The sequence below is a fragment of the Cheilinus undulatus genome, linkage group 24 (genome assembly GCF_018320785.1).
Source record: "Cheilinus undulatus linkage group 24, ASM1832078v1, whole genome shotgun sequence".
In the NCBI taxonomy this organism is placed as follows: domain Eukaryota; kingdom Metazoa; phylum Chordata; class Actinopteri; order Labriformes; family Labridae; genus Cheilinus; species Cheilinus undulatus.
The window spans coordinates 975,104-991,903 of NC_054888.1; the positions used below are offsets into that span (position 1 = coordinate 975,104).

General features: G+C 56.1%; 1 protein-coding gene across 1 annotated transcript in view; it reads left to right on the forward strand.

Annotated features, from left to right (window-relative positions):
• Positions 1-14,226, forward strand: part of LOC121506511 (interphotoreceptor matrix proteoglycan 2-like) — a 35,494-nt gene extending 21,268 nt beyond the window's left edge. Inside the window, exons 14-15 of the mRNA XM_041782355.1 lie at positions 907-965; positions 13,617-14,226. Of these exons, the coding sequence (XP_041638289.1) occupies positions 907-940 (34 nt within the window). The 3' untranslated portion in view covers positions 941-965; positions 13,617-14,226. The remainder of the gene's footprint in view (positions 1-906; positions 966-13,616) is intronic.
• The last annotated feature ends 2,574 nt before the right edge of the window (positions 14,227-16,800 follow it).

The following is a 16,800-nucleotide window of genomic DNA, read 5'->3' on the forward strand; positions in this document are numbered from 1 at the left end:
CATCTGTTTCCTCCAATGACATCTCAATCAAACTAGACAATGTCATTAAAACCTGAATAATTTAACTTCCCAGGAAGTTGACCAAAATGTGATGTTAGTGGGCTGTTTTTGATCGCCATGAAACAGGAGGTAGTTTTCTCAGGTCTGTTATAATTATAATACTTCAATTGTCCCAAAAATGTAAATCAGTTTCCCAAAATGACTGTTACACTCACCAAATCTCCATGAATATGGAGTCTGGCAATATTGAACGGTTTCCATGCTGTCATGTGACTCTCACAGGTCTGATACTAAAGCTGGTGTCAAAGTGATGCATTATACGCCATGAAACAGGAAGTAGTATTTTGGAGTGCTGAAAACACTCATACAGGCATGAGTATTGGCAGACACCTGACCAGGTGAGCCTTGTCAGTGTGGCTTAACTTCAGTGGCCCTCTATCTGAAGTTTAAATGAAGGTTCAGAGTCTGATACACATTCACTTGGTGACCCAGTCCATGTCTTGGGCTCCACATGAACCAAACCCTGATGTGTACGACAGCACCAGAGCCGCTCAGTCCTAGTTTTTCTGTTTTTAGGCATTTAACTGAAAACATAGTACTTAGTTTAGTAGCACTAAAATGATGGTCGATTTCAGGTTTCTGAACTTTACAGCTGTCCTTGGTTGTAGTGATGGTAGAGGTCTAAAAATAGCTCTGAGGTTTGGAGACGCTCCACCTCCAGCCTCAAACAAACAGCTCAGATGTTCAGGATCATGTAAACGCTGCCGCTCCTTCCTCTGTTTATGTTGGGGCCTCTCTTTATTGATGTGTCTTTGTTTTTGGTGGTTTGGCCCTCGCCGGGTTGGACTGCCTCTCTGCAGCCACAAACCGCCACTCTAATGTAATGTTCTGTGTTTTATGGAGCAGATTCCTGGAGAGGAGAGGGAGCTCCACCACATAACAAGCCATGAGCCGCTGACCTCCAGGTACTAGTGTCGGGTTCCTCTGGGACGCTTTATTCTAAAATCTGTTTATTTATGCCTCTGAGATGGGGGGGGGGGTTAGAATCCACCCAGAGACGTGAAACAGAGTCATTATTTAAATGAAAACTCTCCATGAGGACAGATCTGCCAACATCTGAAACTTTCTGCTGCCATGTCTAAACTCTGATGTTCCCACGAGCTGAGCTGAGAAAAATTTGGCTGATGGGTCCAGGTTCTACATGACATCACTGACAACCAATGGAGGACTGTCGCATTAACTACCTACCTACCTTCCTACCTGCCTACCTGCCTGACTGCCTGCCTGCCTGCCTGACCTTCCTGCCTGCCTGCCTGCCTGCCTGCCTGCCTGACTGCCTGCCTGCCTGCCTGCCAGGCTGCCTGCCTGCCTGCCTGCCTGCCTGCCAGCCTGCCTGGCTGCCTGACTGCCTGGCTGCCTTCCTGCCTGCTTGCCTGCCTGCCTGCTTCCTGCCTGCCCCTTGCCTGCCTGCCTGCCTCGTGCCTGACTGCCTGCTTGCCTGCCTGCCTGCCTTCCTGCCTGCCTGCCTGACTGCCTGCCTGCCTGGATACCTGCCTGCCTGCCTGCCTGACTGCCTGCCTGCCTGCCTGCCTGCCAGCCTGCCTGGCTGCCTGACTGCCTGGCTGCCTTCCTGCCTGCTTGCCTGCCTGCCTGCTTCCTGCCTGCCCCGCTTGCCTGCCTGCCTGCCTGCCTGCCTGCCTGCCCGCCTGCCTGCCTGCCTGCCTGCCTGCCTGCCTGACTGCCTGCCTGCCTGCCTGCCTGCCTCGTGCCTGACTGCCTGCTTGCCTGCCTGCCTGCCTGCCTGATTGCCTGCATGCCTGCCTGCCTGACTGCCTGCCTGCCTGCCTGCCTGACTGCCTGCCTGCCTGAATACAAACCGTGCCTGATTGCCTGCCTGCCTGACTGCCTATCAGCCCACTTGCCTGCTTGCCTGCCTGGCTGCCTGTCTGCCTGCCTTCCTGCCTGCTTGCCTGCCTGCCTTCCTGCCTGCCTGCCTGCCTGCCTGCCTGCCTTCCTGCCTGACTGCCTGGCTGCCTTCCTGCCTGCCTGCCTGACTGCCTGCCTTCCTGCCTTCCTGCCTGACTGCCTGGCTGCCTGCCTGCTCACCTGCCTGCCTGCCTGCCTGCTTGCCTGCCTGCCTGCCTTCCTGCCTGCCTGTCTGACTGCCTGCCTGCCTGGATACAAACCTGCCTGCCTGCCTGCCTGACTGCCTTCCTGCCTGCCTGCCTGCCTGCCAGCCTGCCTCGTGCCTGACTGCCTGGCTGCCTTCCTGCCTGCTTGCCCACCTGCCTGCCTGCCCCTGCTTGCCTGCCTGCCTGCCTGCCTCGTGCCTGACTGCCTGCCTGCCTAACAGCCTGCCTGCCTGCCTGCCTGCCTGTCTGACTGCCTGCCTGCCTGGATACAGGCCTGCCTGCCTGCCTGCCTGACCTGCATTCCTGCCTGCCTGCCTGCCTGCCAGCCTGCCTCGTGCCTGACTGCCTGGCTGCCTTCCTGCCTGCTTGCCTGCCTGCCTGCCAGCCTGCTTGCCTGCTTGCCTGCTTGCCCTGCCTGCCTGCCTGCCTGCCTGCCAGCCTGCCTGCCTGACTGCCTGCCTGCCTGCCTGCCTGCCTGCCTGCCTGACTGCCTGCTTGCCTGCCTGCCTGCCTGCCAGCCTGCCTGCCTGACTGCCTGCTGCCTGCCTGCCTGCCTGCCTGCCTGCCTGACTGCCTGCCTGCCTGGATGCAAGCCTGCCTGCCTGCCTGCCTGACTGCCTGCCTGCCTGCCTGCCTGCCTGCCAGCCTGCCTGGCTGCCTGACTGCCTGGCTGCCTTCCTGCCCACTTGCCTGCCTGCCTGCCTGACTGCCTGTGCCTGACTGCCTGCTTGTCTGCCTGCCTGCCTGCCTGACTGCCTGCCTGCCTGCCTGCCTGCCTGCCTGCATGCGTGCCTGACTGCCTGCTTGCCTGCCTGCCTGCCTGCCTGACCTGCCTGCCTGCCTGCCTGCCTGACTGCCTGCATGCCTGCCTGCCTGACTGCCTGCCTGCCTGCCTGCCTGACTGCCTACCTGCCTGAATACAAAGCCGTGCCTGACTGCCTGCCTGCCTGCCTGCCTGCCTGACTGCCTGCATGCCTGCCTGCCTGACTGCCTGCCTGCCTGCCTGCCTGACTGCCTGCCTGCCTGAGTGCCTGACTGCCTGCCTGCCTGACTGCCTGCCTGCCTGCCTGAATGCCAGCCTGCCTGCCTGCCTGCTTGCCTGCCTGGCTGCCTGTCTGCCTGCCTTCCTGCCTGCTTGCCTGCCTGTCTGCCTGCCTGCCTGCCTTCCTGCCTCCCTGCCTTCCTGCCTGACTGCCTGGCTGCCTTCCTGCCTGCTTGCCTGCCTGCCTGCCTGCCTGACTGCCTGCCTGCCTGCCTGCCTGCTTGCCTGCCTGCCTGCCTGCCTGCCTGCCTGCCTGCCTGCCTGCCTGCCTGCCTGCCACCTGCCTGCCTGCCTGCCTGCCTGCCTGCCTGCCTGCCTGCCTGCCTGCCTGCCTGCCTGCCTGCCTGCCTGCCTGCCTGCCTGCCTGCCTGCCTGCCTGCCTGCCTGCCTGCCTGCCTGCCTGCCTGCCTGCCTGCCTGCCTGCCTGCCTGCCTGCCTGCCTGCCTGCCTGCCTGCCTGCCTGCCTGCCTGCCTGCCTGCCTGCCTGCCTGCCTGCCTGCCTGCCTGCCTGCCTGCCTGCCTGCCTGCCTGCCTGCCTGCCTGCCTGCCTGCCTGATTGCCTGCCTGCCTGCCTGCCTGCCTGCCTGCCTGCCTGCCTGCCTGCCTGCCTGCCTGCCTGCCTGCCGTGCCTGATTGCCTGCCTGCCTGCCTGCCTGCAGCCCTGCCTGCCTTGCCTGCCTGCCTGCCTGCCTGCCTGCCTGCCTGTGCCTGCCTGCCTGCCTGCCTGCCTGACTGCCTGCCTGCCTTCCTGCCTGCCTGCCTGCCTGCCTGCCTGCCTGCCTGCCTGCCTGCCTGCTGCCTTCCTGCCTGCTTGCTGCCTGCCTGCTTACCTGCCTGCCTGCCTTCCTGCCTGCCTGTCTGCCTGCCTGCCTGCCTGATACCCTGCCTGCCTGACTGCCTTCCTGCCTGCCTGCCTGCCTGCCAGCCTGCCTGCGTGCCTGACTGCCTGGCTGCCTTGCCTGCCTGCTTGCCCACCTGCCTGCCTGCCTGCCTGCCTGCCTGCCTGCCTGCCTGCCTGCCTCGTGCCTGCCTGCCTGCCTGCCTGCCAGCCTGCCTGCCTTGCCTGCCTGCCTGGCTGACTGCCTGCCTGCCTGCCTGACTGCCTTCCTGCCTGCCTGCCTGCCTGCCAGCCTGCCTGCCTGCCTGCCTGCCTGCCTGCCTGCCTGCCTGCCTGCCTGCCTGCCTGCCTGCCTGCCTGCTTGCCTGCCTGCCTGCCTGCCTGCCTGCCTGCCTGCCTGCCTGCCACTGACTGCCTGCCTGTCTGCCTGCCTGCCTGCCTGCCTGCCTGCCTGCCTGCCTGCCTGCTGCCTGCCTGCCTGCCTGCCTGCCTGCCTGCCTGACTGCCTGCTGCCTGCCTGCCTGCCTGCCTGCCTTCCTGCCTGCCTGCCTGACTGCCTGCCTGCCTGGATGCCTGCCTGCCTGCCTGCCTGCTGCCTGCCTGCCTGCCTGCCTGCCAGCCTGCCTGGCTGCCTGACTGCCTGGCTGCCTTCCTGCCCACTTGCCTGCCTGCCTGCCTGACTGCCTGCCGTGCCTGACTGCCTGCTTGTCTGCCTGCCTGCCTGCCTGCCTGCCTGCCTGCCTGCCTGCCTGCCTGCCTGCATGCGTTGCCTGCCTTCTTGCCTGCCTGCCTGCCTGCCTGCCTGCCTGACTGCCTGCCTGCCTGAATACAAGCCGTGCCTGACTGCCTGCTTGCCTGCCTGCCTGCCTGCCTGACTGCCTGCATGCCTGCCTGCCTGACTGCCTGCCTGCCTGCCTGCCTGACTGCCTGCCTGCCTGCCTGAATACAGGCCGTGCCTGACTGCCTGCCTGCCTGACTGCCTGCCTGCCTGCCTGGATGCCAGCCTGCCTGCCTGCTTGCCTGCTTGCCTGCCTGGCTGCCTGTCTGCCTGCCTTCCTGCCTGCTTGCCTGCCTGTCTGCCTGCCTGCCTGCCTTCCTGCCTCCCTGCCTTCCTGCCTGACTGCCTGGCTGCCTGCCTGCCTGACTGCCTCCTGCCTGCCTGCCTGCCTGCCTGGATACAGGCCGTGCCTTCCTGCCTGCTTGCCTGCCTGCCTGCCTGCCTGACTGCCTGCCTGCCTGCCTCCTGCCCGCCTGCCTGCCTCGTGCCTGGCTGCCTGCCTGCCTGCCAGCCTGCCTGCCTGACTGCCTGCCTGCCTGCCTGCCTGCCTGCCTCGTGCCTGACTGTCTGCTTGCCTGCCTGCCTGCCTGCCTGCCTGGCCCACCTGCTGCCTGCCTGGCCTGCCTGCCTGCCTGCCTGCCTGCCTGACTGCCTGCCTGCCTGCTTGCCTGCCTGCCTGCCTGCCTGCCTGCCTGCCTGCCTGCCTGCCTGCCTGACTGCCTGCCTGCCTGCCTGCCTGCCTGCCTGCCTGCCTGCCTGACTGCCTGCCTGCCTGCCTGCCTGCCTGCCTGCCTGCCTGCCTGCCTGCCTGCCTGCCTGCCAGCCTGCCTCGTGCCTGACTGCCTGGCTGCCTTCCTGCCTGCCTGCCTGCCTGCCTGCCTGCCTGCCTGCCTGCCTGACTGCCTGCCTGCCTGAATACAAACCTGCCTGACTGCCTGCCTGCCTGACTGCCTGCCTGCCTGCCTGGATGCCAGCCTGCCTGCCTGCCTGCCTGCTTGCCTGCCTGGCTGCCTGTCTGCCTGCCTGCCTGCCTGCCTGCCTGCCTGCCTGCCTGCCTGCCTGCCTGCCTGCCTGCCTGCCTGCCTGCCTGCCTGCCTGACTGCCTGCCTGCCTGCCTGCCTGCCTGACTGCCTGCCTGCCTGCCTGCCTGCCTGCCTGCCTGCCTCGTGCCTTCCTGCCTGCCTGCCTGCCTGCCTGCCTGCCTGCCTGCCTGCCTGCCTGCCTGCCTCCTGCCTGCCTGCCTGCCTGCCTGCCTGGCTGCCTGCCTGCCTGCCTGCCTGCCTGCCTGCTGCCTGCCTGCCTGCCTGCCTGCCTGCCTGCCTGCCTGCCTGGATACTGCCGTGCCTGACTGCCTGCTTGCCTGCCTGCCTGCCTGCCTGCCTGCCTGCCTGCCTGCCTGCTTGCCTGCCTGCCTGCTTGCCTGCCTGCTTGCCTGCCTGCCTGCCTGCCTGCCTGCCTGCCTGCCTGCCTGCCTGCCTGCCTGCCTGCCTGCCACCTGCCTGACTGCCTGGCTGCCTGCCTGCCTGCCTGCTGCTGCCTGCCTGCCTGCCTGCCTGCCAGCCTGCCTCGTGCCTGACTGCCTGCCTGCCTGCCTGCCTGCCTGCCTGCCTGCCTGCCTGCTTGCCTGCCTGCCTGCCTGCCTGCCTGCCTGCCTGCCTGCTGCCTGACTGCCTGCCTGCCTGCCAGCCTGCCTGCTTGCCTGCCTGCCTGCCTTCCTGCCTGCCTGCCTGACTGCCTGCCTGCCTGGATGCAGGCCTGCCTGCCTGCCTGCCTGACTGCCTGCTTGCCTGCCTGCCTGCCTTCCTGCCTGCCTGCCTGACTGCCTGCCTGCCTGGATACAGGCCTGCCTGCCTGCCTGCCTGCCTGCCTGCCTGCCTGCCTGCCTGCCTGCCAGCCTGCCTGGCTGGCTGACTGCCTGGCTGCCTGCCTGCTTGCCTGCCTGCCTGCCTGCCTGCCCTGCCTGCCTGCCTGCCTGCCTGCCCGCCTGCCTGCCTGCCTGACTGCCTCGTTGCCTGCCTGCCTGCCTGACTGCCTGCCTGCCTGTCTGCCTGCCTGCCTGCCTGCCTGCATGCGTGCCTGACTGCCTGCTGCCTGCCTGCCTGCCTGCCTGTCTGCCTGCCTGCCTGCCTGCCTGCCTGACTGCCTGCCTGCCTGGATACAGGCCGTGCCTGACTGCCTGCCTGCCTGACTGCCTGCCTGCCTGCCTGAATGCCAGCCTGCCTGCCTGCTTGCCTGCTTGCCTGCCTGGCTGCCTGTCTGCCTGCCTTCCTGCCTGCTTGCCTGCCTGCCTGCCTGCCTTCCTGCCTCCCTGCCTTCCTGCCTGACTGCCTGGCTGCCTTCCTGCCTGGCCTGCCTGCTTGCCTGCCTGGATACAGGCCGTGCCTGACTGCCTGCTGCCTGCCTGCCTGCCTGCCTGACTGCCTGCCTGCCTGACTGCCTGCCTGCCTGCCTGCCTGCCTGCCAGCCTGCCTGCATGCCTGGCGACCTGGCTGCCTTCCTGCCTGCTTGCCTGCCTGCCTGCCTGCCTGCCTGCCTGCCTGCCTGCTTGCCTGCCTGCCTGCCTGCCTGCCTGCCTGCCTGCCTCGTGCCTGACCTGCCTGCCTGCCAGCCTGCCTGCCTGACTGCCTGCCTGCCTGCCTCGTGCCTGACTGCCTGCTTGCCTGCCTGCCTGCCTGCACACTGCCTGCCTGGCTGCCTGTCTGCCTGCCTGCCTGCCTGCATCGTGCCTGACTGCCTGCTTGCCTGCCTGCCTGCCTGCCTGACTGGCTGCCTGTCTGCCTGCCTGCCTGCCTGCCTGCCTGCCTGCCTGCCTGGATACAAGGCCGTGCCTGACTGCCTGCCTGCCTGCCAGCCTGCCTGCTTGCCTGCCTGCCTGCCTTCCTGCCTGCCTGCCTGACTGCCTGCCTGCCTGGATACAGGCCTGCCTGCCTGCCTGCCTGACTGCCTGCCTGCCTGCCTGCCTTGCCTGCCTGCCTGCCTGACTGCCTGCCTGCCTGGATACCAGGCCTGCCTGCCTGCCTGCCTGACTGCCTGCCTGCCTGCCTGCCAGCCTGCCTGGCTGGCTGACTGCCTGGCTGCCTTGCCTGCTTGCCTGCCTGCCTGCCTGCCTGCCTGCCCACTTGCCTGCCTGCCTGCCTGCCCTTGCCTGCCTGCCTGCCTGCCTGACTGCCTCGTGCCTGACTGCCTGCCTGCCTGCCTGCCTGCCTGCCTGACTGCCTGCCTGCCTGTCTGCCTGCCTGCCTGCCTGCCTGCATGCGTGCCTGACTGCCTGCTTGCCTGCCTGCCTGCCTGCCTGTAACTGCCTGTCTGCCTGCCTGCCTGCCTGCCTGCCTGACTACTGCCTGCCTGGATACAGGCCGTGCCTGACTGCCTGCCTGCCTGACTGCCTGCCTGCCTGGATGCCAGCCTGCCTGCCTGCTTGCCTGCTTGCCTGCCTGGCTGCCTGTCTGCCTGCCTTCCTGCCTGCTTGCCTGCCTGCCTGCCTGCCTTCCTGCCTCCCTGCCTTCCTGCCTGACTGCCTGGCTGCCTTCCTGCCTGCTTGCCTGCCTGCCTGCCTGCTTGCCTGCCTGGATACAGTCCGTGCCTGACTGCCTGCTTGCCTGCCTGCCTGCCTGCCTGACTGCCTGCCTGCCTGACTGCCTGCCTGCCTGCCTGCCTGCCTGCCAGCCTGCCTGCATGCCTGGCGACCTGGCTGCCTTCCTGCCTGCTTGCCTGCCTGCCTGCCTGCCTGCCTGCCTGCCTGCCTGCTTGCCTGCCTCCTGCCTGCCTGCCTGCCTGCCTGCCTCGTGCCTGACTGCCTGCCTGCCTGCCAGCCTGCCTGCCTGACTGCCTGCCTGCCTGCCTCGTGCCTGACTGCCTGCTTGCCTGCCTGCCTGCCTGCCTGACTGCCTGCCTGGCTGCCTGTCTGCCTGCCTGCCTGCCTGCATGCCGTGCCTGACTGCCTGCTTGCCTGCCTGCCTGCCTGCCTGCCTGTCTGCCTGCCTGCCTGCCTGCCTGCCTGCCTGCCTGCCTTCCTGCCTGACTGCCTGCCTGCCTGCCTGCCTGCCTGCCTGCCTGCCTGCCTGCCTGCCTGCCTGCCTGCCTGCCTGCCTGCCTGTCTGCCTGCCTGCCTGCCTGCATGCGTGCCTGCCTGCCTGCTTGCCTGCCTGCCTGCCTGCCTGACCTGCCAACTGCCTGCCTGCCTGCCTGCCTGCCTGCCTGCCTGACTGCCTGCCTGCCTGGACCTGACCTGCCTGACTGCCTGCCTGCCTGCCTGCCTGCCTGCCTGCCTGCCTGCCTGCCTGCCTGCCTGCCTGACTGCCTGCCTGCCTGGAGCCTGCCTGCCTGCCTGCCTTGCCTGCCCTGCCTGCCTGCCTGCCTGCCTGCCTGCCTGCCTGCCTGCCTGACTGCCTGCCTGCCTGCCTGCCTGCCTGCCTGGCTGCCTGCCTGCCTGCCTGCCTGCCTGCCTGACTGCCTGCCTGCCTGCCTGCCTGCCTGACTGCCTGCCTGCCTGACTGCCTGCCTGCCTGCCTGCCAGCCTGCCTGCCTGCTTGCCTGCTTACCTGCCTGCCTGCCTGCACTGCCTGCCTTCCTGCCTGCTTGCCTGCCTGCCTGCCTGCCTGCCTGCCTGCCTCCTGCCTTCCTGCCTGACTGCCTGCTGCCTTCCTGCCTGCCTGCCTGCCTGCCTGCCTGCCTGCCTGGTGCCTGACTGCCTGCCTGCCTGCCTGCCTGCCTGCCTGACTGCCTGCCTGCCTGCCTGCCTGCCTGCCTGCCTGCCTGCCTGCCAGCCTGCCTGCATGCCTGGCGAGCCTGCTGCCTTCCTGCCTGCTTGCCTGCCTGCCTGCCTGCCTGCCTGCCTGCCTGCTTGCCTGCTTGCCTGCCTCCCTGCCTGCCTGCCTGCCTGCCTGCCTGACTGCCTGCCTGCCTGCCTGCCTGCCTGCCTGCCTGCCTGCCTGACTGCCTGCCTGCCTGCCTGCCTGCCTGCCTGCCTGCCACTGCCTGCCTGCTTGCCTGCCTGCCTGCCTGCCTGCCTGCCTGCCTACCTGCCTGCTGCCTGCCTGCCTGCCTGCCTGCCTGCCTGCCTACCTGCTGCCTGACTGCCTGCCTGCCTGCCTGTGCCTGCCTGCCTGCCTGCCTGCCTGCCTGCTGCCTGCCTGCTGCCTACCTACCTTCCTATCTGACTACCTGACTACCTACAGTTGAAACCAGAAGTTTACATACACTATATAAAAAGGCACATAAACTTGTTTTTCTAACCGTCTAACATTAAATCAGATTAAACTTTTCCTGTTTTTGGTCAATTAGGATTAAAAAAATTATTTCTATTTGCTAAATTCCAGAATAATGAGAGATTATTTTTTAGACATTTCTTATTATTTTCTTGAGAGTCAGAAGTTTACATACATTTCATTAGTATTTGGTAGCGTTGCCTTTAAACTGTATGACTTGGGTCAAATGTTTTGGATATGCTTCCACAAGCTTCTCACAATAGTTTGCAGGAATTTTGGCCCATTCCTCCTGGCAGAACTGGTGTAACTGAGCCAAGTTTGTAGGCCGCCTTGCTCACACATGCCTTTTCAGCTCTGCCCATAAATTTTCAATGGGATTGAGATCAGGGCTTTGTGATGGCCACTCCAAAACATTGACTTTGTTATCCTTAAGCCACTTTGTAACCAGTTTGGCAGTATGCTTAGGGTCATTGTCCATTTGGAAAACCCATTTGCGCCCAAGCTTTAACTTCCTGGCTGATGTCTTGAGATGTTGCTTCAGCATTTCCACATAATGTTCTTTCCTCATGATGCCATCTATTTTGTGAAGTGCACCAGTCCCTCCTGCAGCAAAACAACCCCACAACATGATGCTGCCACCCCCATGTTTCACAGTTGGGATGGTGTTCTCAGGCTTGCAAGCTTCCCTTTTTCTTAACGATGGTCATTATGGCCAAAAAGTTCAGTTTTAGTTTGGTCAGACCACAGAACATGTCTCCAAAAATGAAGGTCTTTGTCCCTGTGTGCATTTGCAAACTGTAATCTGGCTTTTTGATGTTTCTTTTGGAGTAATGGCTTCTTCCTGGGAGAGTGGCCTTTCAGCCCATGTGGGTACAGGACTCGTTTGACTGTTGATAATGACACACTCTCACCAGCTTCAGCAGCATCTTCACAAGGTCTTTAGCTTTTGTTCTTGGGTTGAGATGCACTTTTGGGACCAAAGCACGTTCATCTCTGGGACACAGAACCCGTCTCCTTCCTGAGCGGTATGATGGCTGGACATTCCCATGGTGTTTATACTTGCATATAATTGTTTGAACAGATGAACGTGGCACCTTCAGGCATCTGGAAATTGCACCCAAGGATGAACCAGACTTGTGCAAGTCCACAATTCTCTTCCTGATATCTTGGCTGATTTCTTTTGATTTTCCCATGATGTTACACAAAGAAGCAGTGTGTTTCAGGTGTGCCTTAAAATACATCCACAGGTGTGCCTCTAATTAACTCAAATGTTGTCAATAAACCTATCAGAGGCTTCCAAAGACATGACATCATCATCTGGGCTTTCCCACATTGTTTAAAGGCATAGTAATCTTAGTGTATGTAAACTTCTGACTTTGAAGAAAGTAACAAAAAAAAAATGTCTAAAAAATGATCTCTCTCATTATTCTGGCATTTAGCAAATAGAAATAATTTTTGTAATCCTAACTGACCAAAAACAGGAAAAGTTTAATCTGATTTAATGTTAGACGGTGAGAAAAAAAGTCTGTCTACCTTCCTGACTCACTGATTACCTATCTACCTTCCTGACTCACTGATTACCTGTCTACCTTCCTGACTCACTGATTACCTGTCTACCTTCCTGACTCACTGATTACCTGTCTACCTTCCTGACTCACTGATTACCTGTTTACCTTCCTGACTCACTGATTACCTGTCTACCTTCCTGACTCACTGATTACCTGTCTACCTTCCTGACTCACTGATTACCTGTTTACCTTCCTGACTCACTGATTACCTGTCTACCTGACTCACTGATTACCTGTCTACCTTCCTGACTCACTGATTACCTGTCTACCTTCCTGACTCACTGATTACCTGTCTACCTTCCTGACTCACTGATTACCTGTCTACCTTCCTGACTCACTGATTACCTGTTTACCTTCCTGACTCACTGATTACCTGTCTACCTTCCTGACTCACTGATTACCTGTTTACCTTCCTGACTCACTGATTACCTGTCTACCTTCCTGACTCACTGATTACCTGTCTACCTTCCTGACTCACTGATTACCTGTCTACCTTCCTGACTTACTGATTACCTGTCTACCTCCCTGACTCACTGATTACCTGTCTACCTTCCTGACTTACTGATTACCTGTCTACCTTCCTGACTTACTGATTACCTGTCTACCTCCCTGACTCACTGATTACCTGTCTACCTTCCTGACTCACTGATTACCTGTCTACCTTCCTGACTTACTGATTACCTGTCTACCTTCCTGACTCACTGATTACCTGTGTACCTTCCTGACTCACTGATTACCTGTCTACCTTCCTGACTCACTGATTACCTGTCTACCTTCCTGACTTACTGATTACCTGTCTACCTTCCTGACTCACTGATTACCTGTCTACCTTCCTGACTTACTGATTACCTGTCTACCTCCCTGACTCACTGATTACCTGTCTACCTTCCTGACTCACTGATTACCTACCTTCCTGACTTACTGATTACCTGTCTACCTTCCTGACTCACTGATTACCTGTGTACCTTCCTGACTCACTGATTACCTGTCTACCTTCCTGACTCACTGATTACCTGTCTACCTTCCTGACTCACTGATTACCTGTCTACCTTCCTGACTCACTGATTACCTGTGTACCTTCCTGACTCACTGATTACCTGTGTACCTTCCTGACTCACTGATTACCTGTCTACCTTCCTGACTCACTGATTACCTGTCTACCTCCCTGACTCACTGATTACCTGTCTACCTTCCTGACTCACTGATTACCTGTCTACCTTCCTGACTTACTGATTACCTGTCTACCTTCCTGACTCACTGATTACCTGTCTACCTTCCTGACTCACTGATTACCTGTCTACCTTCCTGACTCACTGATTACCTGTCTACCTTCCTGACTCACTGATTACCTGTCTACCTTCCTGACTCACTGATTACCTGTCTACCTTCCTGACTCACTGATTACCTGTCTACCTTCCTGACTCACTGATTACCTGTCTACCTTCCTGACTCACTGATTACCTGTCTACCTTCCTGACTCACTGATTACCTGTCTACCTTCCTGACTCACTGATTACCTGTCTACCTTCCTGACTTACTGATTACCTGTCTACCTTCCTGACTCACTGATTACCTGTCTACCTTCCTGACTTACTGATTACCTGTCTACCTTCCTGACTCACTGATTACCTGTCTACCTTCCTGACTCACTGATTACCTGTCTACCTTCCTGACTCACTGATTACCTGTCTACCTTCCTGACTCACTGATTACCTGTCTACCTTCCTGACTTACTGATTACCTGTCTACCTTCCTGACTTACTGATTACCTGTCTACCTTCCTGACTCACTGATTACCTGTCTACCTTCCTGACTTACTGATTACCTGTCTACCTTCCTGACTCACTGATTACCTGTCTACCTTCCTGACTTACTGATTACCTGTCTACCTTCCTGACTTACTGATTACCTGTCTACCTTCCTGACTCACTGATTACCTGTCTACCTCCCTGACTATCCGACATGGTTCTGAATAGGTAGTTTTTTTTAACATTTGTGTCTGATGGCGTTCTGTCGTCCCTAACGCCCTGATCACGTTTGTCTCTCCACAGAACCCTGCCTTCATCTTTGACCTGCTGAACCGAGACAAGTCTGTCCGCCGCCGTATCTACGCTCCGGAAGTGAAGGTGACGTCTCTCTGGGAGGTTTCCTGAGGAGCCTGCTTCCTCCTGAACTTTGACCTCTGCAGGTCAACGCCTCCTCCTCTTCATCCCTCTCTGCTTCTCACATTCACGCCGTCTTACTTGGGTTTTTCTCCGTCTGCTCCGTGGTTTCTGTGCTGTCCTGGGACTGACCTTTTCCGTTCTTCCTGTCCCTCGGGGTCGCTCCTCCTCTCTGTGCCTTCAGCGCTCTGTTAGCTTCTTTTGGACCGTTACGTAGACTCTCTGAATCCTCACCGTCAGTGATCCTGGATCTGTACCAGCTCTTAGTCCAGGGCTACGCCTCCTTCACATCAATGTTTACATGAACAAGGCTGGAGTGTTAGCGGGTGCTAGAACACCCTAGAACATGTCTAGAACATGAGTAGAACACGAGTAGAACATGTGTTTGCTGTGGGTGTGCTGAGTGTTTAATGAAGACGTCCTTTCTGTGGTCATCCAAAGAGGAACTCCATCAAACTGTCTGTGATCGTCTCCCAGTTTAAAGAGAGAAGGGTCGGCCATGTTGACAGAAACCTTCACTTTAGTTTGGACTCTTCAGACCACGAAGGACCGGTATAGGACTGACAGACTGGTGCTATGATCTCTGAGGTGTAGTTATGGCTGAACAGGGTCTTTGCCAACAGATGAGCCATGACTGATGTACCGTCCCTTTAAGGAGTTAGGGAAGTTCATTTATCAGGAAACTTAAGGGACCATGGTCGTTTTTATTCTGTTATTTCAATCAAGATCTCCTCAAAGAACACGAGCCCTGCTCTTTAAATGTCTTTAAAGCTCTTTAAATGTCTTTAAAGGTCTTTAAAGGTCTTTAAATGTCTTTAAATGTCTTTAAAGGTCTTTAAATGTCTTTAAATATATTTAAATGTCTTTAAATGTCTTTAAAGGTTTTTAAATGTCTTTAAATGTCTTTAAAGGTCTTTAAAGGTCTTTAAAGGTCTTCAAATGTCTTTAAAGGTCTTTAAAGGTCTTCAAATGTCTTTAAAGGTCTTTAAAGGTCTTTAAATGTCTTTAAATGTCTTTAAAGGTCTTTAAAGGTCTTTAAAGGTCTTTAAATGTCTTTAAATGTCTTTAAAGGTCTTTAAATGTCTTTAAAGGTTTTTAAATGTCTTTAAATGTCTTTAAAGGTCTTTAAAGGTCTTTAAATGTCTTTAAAGGTCTTTAAAGGTCTTCAAATGTCTTTAAAGGTCTTTAAAGGTCTTTAAATGTCTTTAAAGCTCTTTAAAGCTCTTTAAAATCTTTAATTTTTCCTGTGATTGTAAAATATGACATTCTATAAAAAGCCAACACATCAAGAAAACCCACCGTTTGTCCTTTTGTACATCTGGTTGTATGGAGAATAATGTGAACCAGTCTAACCTGTCATCATGCTCTGACCAATCAGAAACCACCAAAGATCATGAAAAACAGCCAATCAGAGCTTGGCGTTCACACTCTGCATTGACTTGAATGATTAAACATCCTGATGTAGATATTTCCAGTAGACCAGCAGAAGAAGTTTACTATTGAATGTTTAGACGGTTTGATTATATGTTTATTTTGGAGACCACGCCCCCTGGTTATGACATCATCAGACTTGTCACTCTGAAATACTCAGGTCTGTCATCAATGATGCGATCAGTGGAATTGTTGATTTGTTGATGTGTTTGTGTTTATGATCGTGTTTTTTATGTTTGATTTCACCTCTGAGACAAAAACCCATGACGTGTGAGCGACAGCCACGTTTTATAAAATAAAATACCATTATTTTTTACATGACAACACCGCTGTGATTGGTCAGCTGATTGGTTTAATTATCCATGATTATAATAGAGCATCATCTGCATAGAAGAAAATATAATATAACTATCCTTTCCTGTCCTGCTCTTTTATTCTGAAATATTGACCATATAACTTCCTTTCCTGTCCTGCTCTTTTATTCTGAAATATTAGCCATATAACTATCCTTTCCTGTCCTGCTCTTTTATTCTGAAATATTAGCCATATAACTTCCTTTCCTGTCCTGCTCTTTTATTCTGAAATATTAGCCATATAACTATCCTTTCCTGTCCTGCTCTTTTATTCTGAAATATTAGCCATATAACTTCCTTTCCTGTCCTGCTCTTTTATTCTGAAATATTGACCATATAACTTCCTTTCCTGTCCTGCTCTTTTATTCTGAAATATTAGCCATATAACTATCCTTTCCTGTCCTGCTCTTTTATTCTGAAATATTAGCCATATAACTTCCTTTCCTGTCCTGCTCTTTTATTCTGAAATATTGACCATATAACTTCCTTTCCTGTCCTGCTCTTTTATTCTGGAATATTGACTATATAACTTCCTTTCCTGTCCTGGTCTTTTATTCTGAAATATTGACCATCTAACTTCCTTTCCTGTCCTGCTCTTTTATTCTGGAATATTGACTATATAACTTCCTTTCCTGTCCTGGTCTTTTATTCTGAAATATTGACCATCTAACTTCCTTTCCTGTCCTGCTCTTTTATTCTGGAATATTGACTATATAACTTCCTTTCCTGTCCTGGTCTTTTATTCTGAAATATTGACCATCTAACTTCCTTTCCTGTCCTGCTCTTTTATTCTGAAATATTGACCATCTAACTTCCTTTCCTGTCCTGCTCTTTTATTCTGAAATATTGACCATATAACTTCCTTTCCTGTCCTGCTCTTTTATTCTGAAATATTGACCATCTAACTTCCTTTCCTGTCCTGCTCTTTTATTCTGAAATATTAGCCATATAACTATCCTTTCCTGTCCTGCTCTTTTATTCTGAAATATTAGCCATATAACTTCCTTTCCTGTCCTGGTCTTTTATTCTGAAATATTGACCATCTAACTTCCTTTCCTGTCCTGCTCTTTTATTCTGGAATATTGACTATATAACTTCCTTTCCTGTCCTGGTCTTTTATTCTGAAATATTGACCATCTAACTTCCTTTCCTGTCCTGCTCTTTTATTCTGAAATATTGACCATCTAACTATCCTTTCCTGTCCTGCTCTTTTATTCTGAAATATTGACCATATAACTTCCTTTCCTGTCCTGCTCTTTTATTCTGAAATATTGACCATATAACTTCCT